Genomic DNA, 13,434 nt, shown 5'->3' with positions numbered 1-13,434 from the left:
CTCCAGTCACCTCCAGAGCTGCACTCACTATCCTGCTGTTACATAATGTCTTATCCTCCAGTCACCTCCAGAGCTGCACTCACTATTCTGCTGTTACATCATGTCTTATCCTCCAGGCGCCTCCAGAGCTGCACTCACTATTCTGCTGTTACATCATGTCTTATCCTCTAGTCACCTCTAGAGCTGCACTCACTATTCTGCTGTTACATCATGTCTTATCCTCCAGTCACCTCCAGAGCTGCACTCAGTATTTTGCTGTTACAGCATGTCTTATTCTCTTGTCACCTCCAGAGCTGCACTCACTATTCTGCTGTTACATAATGTCTTATCCTCCAGTCACCTCCAGAGCTGCACTCACTATTCTGCTGTTACATAATGTCTTATCCTCCAGTCACCTCCAGAGCTGCACTCACTATTCTGCTGTTACATAATGTCTTATCCTCCAGTCACCTCCAGAGCTGCACTCACTATTCTGCTGTTACATCATGTCTTATTCTCTAGTCACCTCTAGAGCTGCACTCACTATTCTGCTGTTACATCATGTCTTATCCTCCAGTCACCTCCAGAGCTGCACTCAGTATTTTGCTGTTACAGCATGTCTTATTCTCCAGTCACATCCAGAGCTGCAGTCACTATTCTGCTGTTACATCATGTCTTATCCTCCAGTCACCTCCAGAGCTGCAGTCACTATTCTGCTGTTACATCATGTCTTATCCTCCAGTCACCTCCAGAGCTGCACTTGCTATTCTGCTGTTACACTGTGCTTTATCCACCAGAGCTGTACTCGCTATTCTGCTGTGGCCACACACTTTATGCACCAGCTCATCTTTCACTGCTGACACCCTGACTGTATAGAGGTTTCCCGCCCCTGCGGTTTGGCCCTGCCCCTGCGGTTTGGCCCTGCCCCTGCGGTTTGGCCCTGCCCCTGCGGTTTGGCCCTCACTCATTTCTCGGTTTCTTGTAGGATATCTGCATTGTGAAGGCTCCTGGCGAGAAACTTGGGATTAGCATTCGTGGCGGAGCAAAGGGCCACCCTGGAAACCCCGCGGACCCCACAGACGAGGGCGTGTTTATCTCTAAGGTGAGGGCTTGTGGAGTGTCACAGATGTGACCAGCTGTGGGCAGTAGATGTCTGATCCTCTGTCTCCCCCCCCCCCCAGGTGAGCTCCTCAGGGGCGGCGGCTCGTGACGGGCGTCTTGCTGTGGGCATGCGGATCTTGGAGGTGAATCAGCAGAGCCTGCTGGGGATGACGCACACGGAGGCGGTGCAGGCGCTGCGCGGGGTCGGGGACACGCTGGTCATCCTGGTCTGTGATGGCTTCGATCCCGTGTCCACTAACTCCATGGAGGTAAGAGACAGATGACTACCCCCACCGTCCACTCATCAGACACCCCATGGGGGTTGTTATCCGGCTGATGCCCGTGTTCTCATCCAGGCGTCTCCAGGAGTCATCGCCAATCCGTTTGCTGCTGGTCTTGGGAGGAAGAACAGTATGGAAAGCATCTCGTCCATCGACAGAGACATGAGCCCGGAGGAGATGGAGCGTCTGCAGAAGGTACGCAGCTCACGTGCGGGCGCCGATGTGCAGGGACCCACAGGGTGCTGACTCTCTGCTCTTCTCTGACAGGAGATAGAAATGGGACGGGAGGTGAAGTGGGAGAGAGAGGACATGGAGAAAGTGGTGAGAAGCATGCCCGTCACATCCAGTGCCTGCCACCAGGGGTTGCCACATCCAGTGCCTGCCACCAGGGGTCGCCACATCCAGTGCCCGTCACCAGGGGTTGCCACATCCAGTGCCCGTCACCAGGGGTTGCCACATCCAGTGCCCGTCACCAGGGGTTGCCACATCCAGTGCCCGCCACCAGGGGTTGCCACATCCAGTGCCCGCCACCAGGGGTTGCCACATCCAGTGCCTGCCACCAGGGGTTGCCACATCCAGTGCCTGCCACCAGGGGTTGCCACATCCAGTGCCCGTCACCAGGGGTTGCCACATCCAGTGCCCGTCACCAGGGGTTGCCACATCCAGTGCCTGCCACCAGGGGTTGCCACATCCAGTGCCTGCCACCAGGGGTTGCCACATCCAGTGCCCGCCACCAGGGGTCGCCACATCCAGTGCCCGCCACCAGGGGTCGCCACATCCAGTGCCCGCCACCAGGGGTCGCCACATCCAGTGCCCGCCACCAGGGGTCGCCACATCCAGTGCCCGCCACCAGGGGTCGCCACATCCAGTGCCCGTCACCAGGGGTCGCCACATCCAGTGCCCGTCACCAGGGGTCGCCACATCCTGTGCCCACATTGTGCAGTGCCCACCACTAGGGATTGTGACATCCCTTACCTGCCACGTCCAGTATCCACCACCAGGGGTCGCCACTTGCAGTACCCACGTTGTTCAGTGCCCACCAGCAGGGGTCGCCATATCCAGGACCTGCATTGTTCAGCACACACCACTAGGGGTCGCCACACCCAGTGCCCACCACCACGGGTTGCCTCTGCCCCTCATTGCCCATAGTACTCCTCAGTACCCAGTCCCATCCAGAGCTGTAGCAGCTCTGAACCCACACCCAAGCTGCAGTGAACTGCCATTGTTGTGAGTGCAGCTCTAGATGTGATGGAGTGTAAAACCTAAGAGAAGTGCAGGGAAGGATGTACATGGAGGTCTTCCCATGAGGTGCGGAGACCCTCGCTCATATCACTGGCTGCGCTCACAACTGCTGCTTCACCCTCCATATTGGGGAACAGGTGTCTCTTCAGGGTGGAGTCACATATAAAGGGGAATTCTACCCAAATGTATCTTCTGAGATAGAATGTTTGGTGATCCCGGCCGCTCCGTGTCTACAAGTGTGTGTGGAGATCCCGGCCGCTCCGTGTCTACAAGTGTGTGTGGAGATCCCGGCCGCTCCGTGTCTACAAGTGTGTGTGGAGATCCCGGCCGCTCCGTGTCTACAAGTGTGTGTGGAGATCCCGGCCGCTCCGTGTCTACAAGTGTGTGTGGGGATCCCGGCCGCTCCGTGTCTACAAGTGTGTGTGGAGATCCCGGCCGCTCCGTGTCTACAAATGTGTGTGGAGATCCCGGCCGCTCTGTGTCTACAAGTGTGTGTGGGGATCCCGGCCGCTCTGTGTCTACAAGTGTGTGTGGGGATCCCGGCCGCTCTGTGTCTACAAGTGTGTGTGAGGATCCCGGCCGCTCTGTGTCTACAAGTGTGTGTGGAGATCCCGGCCGCTCCGTGTCTACAAGTGTGTGTGGAGATCCCGGCCGCTCCGTGTCTACAAGTGTGTGTGGAGATCCCAGCCGCTCTGTGTCTACAAGTGTGTGTGAGGATCCTGGACGCTCCGTGTCCACAAGTGTGTGTGGAGATCCCGGCCGCTCTGTGTCTACAAGTGTGTGTGGGGATCCCGGCCGCTCCGTGTCTACAAGTGTGTGTGGGGATCCTGGCCGCTCCGTGTCTACAAGTGTGTGTGGAGATCCCGGCCGCTCTGTGTCTACAAGTGTGTGTGAGGATCCTGGACGCTCCGGGTCTACAAGTGTGTGTGGAGATCCCGGCCGCTCCGTGTCTACAAGTGTGTGTGGGGATCCCGGCCGCTCCGTGTCTACAAGTGTGTGTGGAGATCCCGGCCGCTACGTGTCTACAAGTGTGTGTGGAGATCCCGGCCGCACCGTGTCTACAAGTGTGTGTGGGGATCCTGGACGCTCCGTGTCTACAAGTGTGTGTGGGGATCCCGGCCGCTCCGTGTCCACAAGTGTGTGTGGAGATCCCGGCCGCTCCGTGTCTACAAGTGTGTGTGGGGATCCCGGCCGCTCCGTGTCTACAAGTGTGTGTGGGGATCCCGGCTGCTCCGTGTCTACAAGTGTGTGTGGGGATCCCGGCTGCTCCGTGTCTACAAGTGTGTGTGTGGGGATCCCGGCCGCTCTGTGTCTACAAGTGTGTGTGAGGATCCCGGCCGCTCTGTGTCTACAAGTGTGTGTGAGGATCCCGGCCGCTCTGTGTCTACAAGTGTGTGTGAGGATCCCGGCCGCTCCGTGTCTACAAGTGTGTGTGGGGATCCCGGCCGCTCCGTGTCTACAAGTGTGTGTGGAGATCCCGGCCGCTCCGTGTCTACAAGTGTGTGTGGAAATCCCGGCCGCTTTGTGTCTACAAGTGTGTGTGAGGATCCTGGACGCTCCGGGTCTACAAGTGTGTGTGGGGATCCCGGCCGCTCCGTGTCTACAAGTGTGTGTGGAGATCCCGGCCGCTCTGTGTCTACAAGTGTGTGTGAGGATCCTGGACGCTCCGGGTCTACAAGTGTGTGTGGAGATCCCGGCCGCTCTGTGTCTACAAGTGTGTGTGAGGATCCTGGACGCTCCGGGTCTACAAGTGTGTGTGGAGATCCCGGCCGCTACGTGTCTACAAGTGTGTGTGGAGATCCCGGCCGCACCGTGTCTACAAGTGTGTGTGGGGATCCTGGACGCTCCGTGTCTACAAGTGTGTGTGGGGATCCCGGCCGCTCCGTGTCCACAAGTGTGTGTGGAGATCCCGGCCGCTCCGTGTCTACAAGTGTGTGTGGGGATCCCGGCCGCTCCGTGTCTACAAGTGTGTGTGGGGATCCCGGCTGCTCCGTGTCTACAAGTGTGTGTGGGGATCCCGGCTGCTCCGTGTCTACAAGTGTGTGTGGGGATCCTGGACGCTCCGTGTCTACAAGTGTGTGTGGGGATCCCGGCCGCTCCGTGTCTACAAGTGTGTGTGAGGATCCCGGCCGCTCCGTGTCTACAAGTGTGTGTGGGGATCCCGGCTGCTCCGTGTCTACAAGTGTGTGTGGGGATCCCGGCTGCTCCGTGTCTACAAGTGTGTGTGGGGATCCTGGACGCTCCGTGTCTACAAGTGTGTGTGGGGATCCCGGCCGCTCTGTGTCTACAAGTGTGTGTGAGGATCCCGGCCGCTCTGTGTCTACAAGTGTGTGTGAGGATCCCGGCCGCTCCGTGTCTGCAAGTGTGTGTGAAGATCCCGGCCGCTCCGTGTCCGCAAGTGTGTGTGGAGATCCCGGCCGCTCTGTGCCGACAAGTGTGTGTGGGGATCCCGGTCGCTCCGCGTCTACAAGTGTGTGTGGGGATCCCGGACGCTCCGCGTCTACAAGTGTGTGTGAGGATCCCGGCCGCTCTGTGTCAACAAGTGTGTGTGGGGATCCCGGCCGCTCCGCGTCTACAAGTGTGTGTGGGGATCCCGGTCGCTCCGCATCTACAAGTGTGTGTGAGGATCCCGGCCGCTCCGTGTCTACAAGTGTGTGTGGGGATCCCGGACGCTCCGTGTCTACAAGTGTGTGTGGGGATCCCGGTCGCTCCGCGTCTACAAGTGTGTGTGGGGATCCCGGCCGCTCCGTGTCTACAAGTGTGTGTGGGGATCCCGGTCGCTCCGCGTCTACAAGTGTGTGTGAGGATCCCGGCCGCTCCGTGTCTACAAGTGTGTGTGGGGATCTCGGACGCTCCGCGTCTACAAGTGTGTGTGGGGATCCCGGACGCTCCGCGTCTACAAGTGTGTGTGGGGGGATCCCGGCCACTCCGTGTCTACTGGTGTGTGTGGGGTGATCCCGGACGCTCTGTGTCTAGATGTCAGGGTCAACCCGACTACCGCACTGCTTCCAGACTTGTCCGGTTGGAGTTCCCGTTTAGCTTCCTCATCAGCTGCATGCACCCGACCCCCTTCATCCATCCTGCATTTCCTTCCTTCCCTACATCTATCTCTTCTTCAGCCCTCGCTCCTCCCCATCTTGCACATTTGTTTCCTCCTTTCACGTCTTCTTCTCTCTCCCTCTCTCCGGCTGCTCTGTCCTCGGCTCCGGCTGCTCTGTCCTCGGCTCCGGCGCCCACTGCTCTGACTTTCCTGTCTCTATGAAGGAGAAAATGCGTAAAGAACGTGAGGAGGCTACAAGGCTCCTCGAGGAAGAGGCCAAGGTGAGAAGCCTTCCAGAACATTATGCAAGACATCAACTGTTGTGTACCAGAAATGCATTTTCTATTGTGCAACCTCAGAGCTGAAATCTGCCAACATCTCTGAATGTTCCATAGCTGCAGAAGTTTTTTTTTTAATTTGTAATATACATTCACTGAGATCTTTTGAAACAGAATAGTGAGTGCTGCTCTGGAGTATAATACAGGATGTAACTCAGGATCAGTAATGTAATGTATGTACACAGTGACCGCACCAGCAGAATAGTGAGTGCTGCTCTGGAGTATAATACAGGATGTAACTCAGGATCAGTAATGTAATGTATGTACACAGTGACTGCACCAGCAGAATAGTGAGTGCTGCTCTGGAGTATAATACAGGATGTAACTCAGGATCAGTAATGTAATGTATGTACACAGTGACCGCACCAGCAGAATAGTGAGTGCAGCTCTGGAGTATAATACAGGATGTAACTCCGGATCAGTAATGTAATGTATGTACACAGTGACTGCACCAGCAGAATAGTGAGTGCAGCTCTGGGGTATAATACAGGATGTAACTCAGGATCAGTAATGTAATGTATGTACATAGTGACTGCACCAGCAGAATAGTGAGTGCAGCTCTGGAGTATAATGCAGGATGTAACTCAGGATCAGTAATGTAATGTATGTACACAGTGACTGCACCAGCAGAATAGTGAGTGCAGCTCTGGGGTATAATACAGGGGGTAACTCAGGATCAGTAATGTATGTACACAGTGACTGCACCAGCAGAATAGTGAGTGCAGCTCTGGGGTATAATACAGGATGTAACTCAGGATCAGTAATGTAATGTATGTACACAGTGACCGCACCAGCAGAATAGTGAGTGCAGCTCTGGAGTATAATACAGGATGTAACTCCGGATCAGTAATGTAATGTATGTACACAGTGACTGCACCAGCAGAATAGTGAGTGCATCTCTGGAGTATAATACAGGAGGTAACTCAGGATCAGTAATGTATGTACACAGTGACTGCAGCTCTGGGGTATAATACAGGAGGTAACTCAAGATCAGTAATGTAATGTATGTACACAGTGACTGCACCAGCAGAATAGTGAGTGCAGCTCTGGGGTATAATACAGGAGGTAACTCAAGATCAGTAATGTAATGTATGTACACAGTGACTGCACCAGCAGAATAGTGAGTGCAGCTCTGGAGTATAATACTGGAGGTAACTCAAGATCAGTAATGTATGTACACAGTGACTGTACCAGCAGAATAGTGAGTGCAGCTCTGGGGTATAATACAGGATGTAACTCAGGATCAGTAATGTATGTACACAGTGACTGCAGCAGCAGAATAGTGAGTGCAGCTCTGGAGTATAATACAGGATGTATCTCAGGATCAGTAATGTACATGTACACAGTGACTGCACCAGCAGAATAGTGAGTGCTGCTCTGGAGTATAATACAGGATGTAACGCAGGATCAGTAATGTAATGTATGTACACAGTGACTGCACCAGCAGAATAGTGAGTGCAGCTCTGGGGTATAATACAGGATGTAAATCAGGATCAGTAATGTAATGTATGTACACAGTGACTGCAGCAGCAGAATAGTGAGTGCAGCTCTGGTGTATAATACAGGATGTAACTCAGGATCAGTAATGTATGTACACAGTGACTGCACCAGCAGAATAGTGAGTGCAGCTCTGGAGTATAATACAGGATGTATCTCAGGATCAGTAATGTAATGTATGTACACAGTGACTGCACCAGCAGAATAGTGAGTGCTGCTCTGGAGTATAATACAGGATATAACTCAGGATCAGTAATGTAATGTATGTACACAGTGACTGCACCAGCAGAATAGTGAGTGCAGCTCTGGGGTATAATACAGGATGTAACTCAGGATCAGTAATGTAATGTATGTACACAGTGACTGCACCAGCAGAATAGTGAGTGCAGCTCTGGAGTATAATACAGGATGTAACTCAGGATCAGTAATGTAATGTATGTACACAGTGACTGCACCAGCAGAATAGTGAGTGCAGCTCTGGAGTATAATACAGGAGGTAACTCAGGATCAGTAATGTAATGTATGTACACAGTGACCGCACCAGCAGAATAGTGAGTGCAGCTCTGGAGTATAATACAGGATGTAACTCCGGATCAGTAATGTAATGTATGTACACAGTGACTGCACCAGCAGAATAGTGAGTGCAGCTCTGGAGTATAATACAGGAGGTAACTCAGGATCAGTAATGTAATGTATGTACACAGTGACTGCACCAGCAGAATAGTGAGTGCAGCTCTGGAGTATAATACAGGAGGTAACTCAGGATCAGTAATGTAATGTATATACACAGTGACTGCACCAGCAGAATAGTGAGTGCAGCTCTGGAGTATCATACAGGATGTAACTCAGGATCAGTAATGTAATGTATGTACACAGTGACTGCACCAGCAGAATAGTGAGTGCAGCTCTGGAGTATAATACAGGATGTAACTCAGGATCAGTAATGTAATGTATGTACACAGTGACTGCACCAGCAGAATAGTGAGTGCAGCTCTTGAGTATAATACAGGATGTAACTCAGGATCAGTAATGTATGTACACAGTGACTGCACCAGCAGAATAGTGAGTGCAGCTCTGGAGTATAATACAGGATGTATCTCAGGATCAGTAATGTACATGTACACAGTGACTGCACCAGCAGAATAGTGAGTGCTGCTCTGGAGTATAATACAGGATGTAACTCAGAATAAGTAATGTAATGTATGTACACAGTGACTGCACCAGCACAATAGTGAGTGCAGCTCTGGGGTATAATACAGGATGTAACTCAGGATCAGTAATGTATGTACACAGTGACTGCACCAGCAGAATAGTGAGTGCAGCTCTGGGGTATAATGCAGGATGTAACTCAGGACCAGTAATGTACTGTATGTACACAGTGACTGCACCAGCAGAATAGTGAGTGCAGCTCTGGAGTATAATACAGGAGGTAACTCAGGATCAGTAATGTAATGTATGTACACAGTGACGGCACCAGCAGAATAGTGACTGCAGCTCTGTAGTATAATACAGGATGTAACTCAGGATCAGTAATGTAATGTATTTACACAGTGACTGCACCAGCAGAATAGTGAGTGCAGCTCTGGAGTATAATACAGGAGGTAACTCAGGATCAGTAATGTAATGTATGTACACAGTGACGGCACCAGCAGAATAGTGACTGCAGCTCTGTAGTATAATACAGGATGTAACTCAGGATCAGTAATGTAATGTATTTACACAGTGACTGCACCAGCAGAATAGTGAGTGCAGCTCTGGAGTATAATACAGGAGGTAACTCAGGATCAGTAATGTATGTACACACTGACTGCACCAGCAGAATAGTGAGTGCTGCTCTGGGGTATAATACAGGATGTAACTCAGGATCAGTAATGTAATGTATATACACTGTGACTGCACCAGAAGAATTGTGAGTGCAGCTCTGGGGTATAATACAGGAGGTAACTCAGGATAAGTAATGTATGTACACAGTGACTGCACCAGCAGAATAGTGAGTGCAGCTCTGGAGTATAATACAGGATGTAACTCAGGATCAGTAATGTAATGTATGTACACAGTGACTGCACCAGCAGAATAGTGAGTGCAGCTCTGGGGTATAATACAGGAGGTAACTCAGGATCACTAATGTAATGTATGTACACAGTGACTGCACCAACAGAATAGTGAGTGCAGCTCTGGAGTATAATACAGGATGTAACTCAGGATCAGTAATGTAATGTATATACACTGTGACTGCACCAGAAGAATTGTGAGTGCAGCTCTGGGGTATAATACAGGAGGTAACTCAGGATAAGTAATGTATGTACACAGTGACTGCACCAGCAGAATAGTGAGTGCAGCTCTGGAGTATAATACAGGATGTAACTCAGGATCAGTAATGTAATGTACACAGTGACTGCAGCTCTGGAGTATAATACAGGAGGTAACTCAGGATCAGTAATGTAATGTAATGTATGTACACAGTGACTGCACCAGCAGAATAGTGAGTGCAGCTCTGGGGTATAATACAGGAGGTAACTCAGGATCACTAATGTAATGTATGTACACAGTGACTGCACCAACAGAATAGTGAGTGCAGCTCTGGAGTATAATACAGGATGTAACTCAGGATCAGTAATGTATGTACACAGTGGCTGCACCAGCAGAATAGTGAGTGCAGCTCTGGGGTATAATACAGGAGGTAACTCAGGATCAGTAATGTATGTACACAGTGACTGCACCAGCAGAATAGTGAGTGCTGCTCTGGAGTATAATACAGGATGTAACTCAGGATCAGTAATGTAGGTACACAGTGTCTGTACCAGCAAAATAGTGAGTGCAGCTCTGGAGTATAATACAGGATGTAACTCAGGATCAGTAATGTATGTATACAGTGACTGCACCAGCAGAATAGTGAGTGCAGCTCTGGGGTATAATACAGGATGTAATTCAGGATCAGTAATGTAATGTATGTACACAGTGACTGCACCAGCAGAATAGTGAGTGCAGCTCTGGGGTATAATACAGGATGTAACTCAGGATCAATGTAATGTATGTGCACAGTGACTGCACCAGCACAATAGTAAGTGCAGCTCTGGAGTATAATACAGGATGTAACTCAGGATCAGTAATGTAATGTATGTACACAGTGACTGCACCAGCAGAATAGTGAGTGCAGCTCTGGGGTATAATACAGGATGTAACTCAGGATCAGTAATGTATGTACACAGTGACTGCACCAGCAGAATAGTGAGTGCAGCTCTGGGGTATAATACAGGATGTAACTCAGGATCAGTAATGTAATGTACACAGTGACTGCAGCTCTGGAGTATAATACAAGAGGTAACTCAGGATCAGTAATGTAATGTATGTACACAGTGACTGCACCATCAGAATAGTGAGTGCAGCTCTGGGGTATAATACAGGGAGTAACTAAGGATCACTAATATATGTACACAGTGACTGCACCAACAGAATAGTGAGTGCAGCTCTGGAGTATAATACAGGATGTAACTCAGGATCAGTAATGTATGTACACAGTGGCTGCACCAGCAGAATAGTGAGTGCAGCTCTGGGGTATAATACAGGAGGTAACTCAGGATCAGTAATGTATGTACACAGTGACTGCACCAGCAGAATAGTGAGTGCAGCTCTGGAGTATAATACAGGAGGTAACTCAGGATCAGTAATGTATGTACACAGTGACTGCAGCTCTGGAGTATAATACAGGAGGTAACTCAGGATCAGTAATGTAATGTATGTACACAGTGACTGCACCATCAGAATAGTGAGTGCAGCTCTGGGGTATAATACAGGAGGTAACTCAGGATCAGTAATGTAATGTACAAAGTGACTGCACCAGCAGAATAGTGAGTGCAGCTCTGGGGTATAATACAGGATGTAACTCAGGATCAGTAATGTAATGTATGTACACAGTGACTGCAGCTCTGGGGTATAATACAGGAGGTAACTCAAGATCAGTAATGTATGTACACAGTGACTGCACCAGCAGAATAGTGAGTGCAGCTCTGGAGTATAATACTGGAGGTAACTCAAGATCAGTAATGTAATGTATGTACACAGTGACTGCACCAGCAGAATAGTGAGTGCAGCTCTGGGGTATAATACAGGATGTAACTCAGGATCAGTAATGTATGTACACAGTGACTGCAGCAGCAGAATAGTGAGTGCAGCTCTGGAGTATAATACAGGATGTATCTCAGGATCAGTAATGTACATGTACACAGTGACTGCACCAGCAGAATAGTGAGTGCTGCTCTGGAGTATAATACAGGATGTAACGCAGGATCAGTAATGTAATGTATGTACACAGTGACTGCAGCAGCAGAATAGTGAGTGCTGCTCTGGTGTATAATACAGGATGTAACTCCGGATCAGTAATGTAATGTATGTACACAGTGACTGCACCAGCAGAATAGTGAGTGCAGCTCTGGGGTATAATACAGGATGTAACTCAGGATCTGTAATGTATGTACACAGTGACTGCACCAGCAGAATAGTGAGTGCAGCTCTGGAGTATAATACAGGATGTAACTCAGGATCAGTAATGTAATGTATGTACACAGTGACTGCACCAGCAGAATAGTGAGTGCAGCTCTGGAGTATAATACAGGAGGTAACTCAGGATCAGTAATGTAATGTATGTACACAGTGACCGCACCAGCAGAATAGTGAGTGCAGCTCTGGAGTATAATACAGGATGTAACTCCGGATCAGTAATGTAATGTATGTACACAGTGACTGCACCAGCAGAATAGTGAGTGCAGCTCTGGAGTATAATACAGGAGGTAACTCAGGATCAGTAATGTAATGTATGTACACAGTGACTGCACCAGCAGAATAGTGAGTGCAGCTCTGGAGTATAATACAGGAGGTAACTCAGGATCAGTAATGTAATGTATATACACAGTGACTGCACCAGCAGAATAGTGAGTGCAGCTCTGGAGTATCATACAGGATGTAACTCAGGATCAGTAATGTAATGTATGTACACAGTGACTGCACCAGCAGAATAGTGAGTGCAGCTCTGGAGTATAATACAGGATGTAACTCAGGATCAGTAATGTAATGTATGTACACAGTGACTGCACCAGCAGAATAGTGAGTGCAGCTCTTGAGTATAATACAGGATGTAACTCAGGATCAGTAATGTATGTACACAGTGACTGCACCAGCAGAATAGTGAGTGCAGCTCTGGAGTATAATACAGGATGTATCTCAGGATCAGTAATGTACATGTACACAGTGACTGCACCAGCAGAATAGTGAGTGCTGCTCTGGAGTATAATACAGGATGTAACTCAGAATAAGTAATGTAATGTATGTACACAGTGACTGCACCAGCACAATAGTGAGTGCAGCTCTGGGGTATAATACAGGATGTAACTCAGGATCAGTAATGTATGTACACAGTGACTGCACCAGCAGAATAGTGAGTGCAGCTCTGGGGTATAATGCAGGATGTAACTCAGGACCAGTAATGTACTGTATGTACACAGTGACTGCACCAGCAGAATAGTGAGTGCAGCTCTGGAGTATAATACAGGAGGTAACTCAGGATCAGTAATGTAATGTATGTACACAGTGACGGCACCAGCAGAATAGTGACTGCAGCTCTGTAGTATAATACAGGATGTAACTCAGGATCAGTAATGTAATGTATTTACACAGTGACTGCACCAGCAGAATAGTGAGTACAGCTCTGGAGTATAATACAGGAGGTAACTCAGGATCAGTAATGTATGTACACACTGACTGCACCAGCAGAATAGTGAGTGCTGCTCTGGGGTATAATACAGGATGTAACTCAGGATCAGTAATGTAATGTATATACACTGTGACTGCACCAGAAGAATTGTGAGTGCAGCTCTGGGGTATAATACAGGAGGTAACTCAGGATAAGTAATGTATGTACACAGTGACTGCACCAGCAGAATAGTGAGTGCAGCTCTGGAGT

At 49.7% G+C, this 13,434-nt stretch overlaps 1 protein-coding gene across 18 annotated transcripts in view; it reads left to right on the top strand.

The window, feature by feature from the left end:
- Positions 1-13,434, top strand: part of SCRIB (scribble planar cell polarity protein) — a 221,537-nt gene that overhangs the window by 145,142 nt on the left and 62,961 nt on the right. For 12 of the 18 annotated variants that reach the window (XM_073543279.1, XM_073543284.1, XM_073543282.1 and 9 more), the window contains 5 exons: positions 965-1,081; positions 1,161-1,349; positions 1,437-1,556; positions 1,629-1,682; positions 5,868-5,924. In XM_073543279.1, coding sequence (XP_073399380.1) covers positions 965-1,081; positions 1,161-1,349; positions 1,437-1,556; positions 1,629-1,682; positions 5,868-5,924 — 537 coding nt within the window. The remainder of the gene's footprint in view (positions 1-964; positions 1,082-1,160; positions 1,350-1,436; positions 1,557-1,628; positions 1,683-5,867; positions 5,925-13,434) is intronic. The other 6 variants (XM_073543276.1, XM_073543288.1, XM_073543292.1 and 3 more) reach the window with 2 other exon arrangements.

This window comes from Dendrobates tinctorius, unplaced genomic scaffold, assembly GCF_039654945.1.
Source record: "Dendrobates tinctorius isolate UK_male_01 unplaced genomic scaffold, ASM3965494v1 ptg000130l, whole genome shotgun sequence".
NCBI lineage: Eukaryota > Metazoa > Chordata > Amphibia > Anura > Dendrobatidae > Dendrobates > Dendrobates tinctorius.
This window is presented reverse-complemented; position numbering and strand designations above follow the sequence as displayed.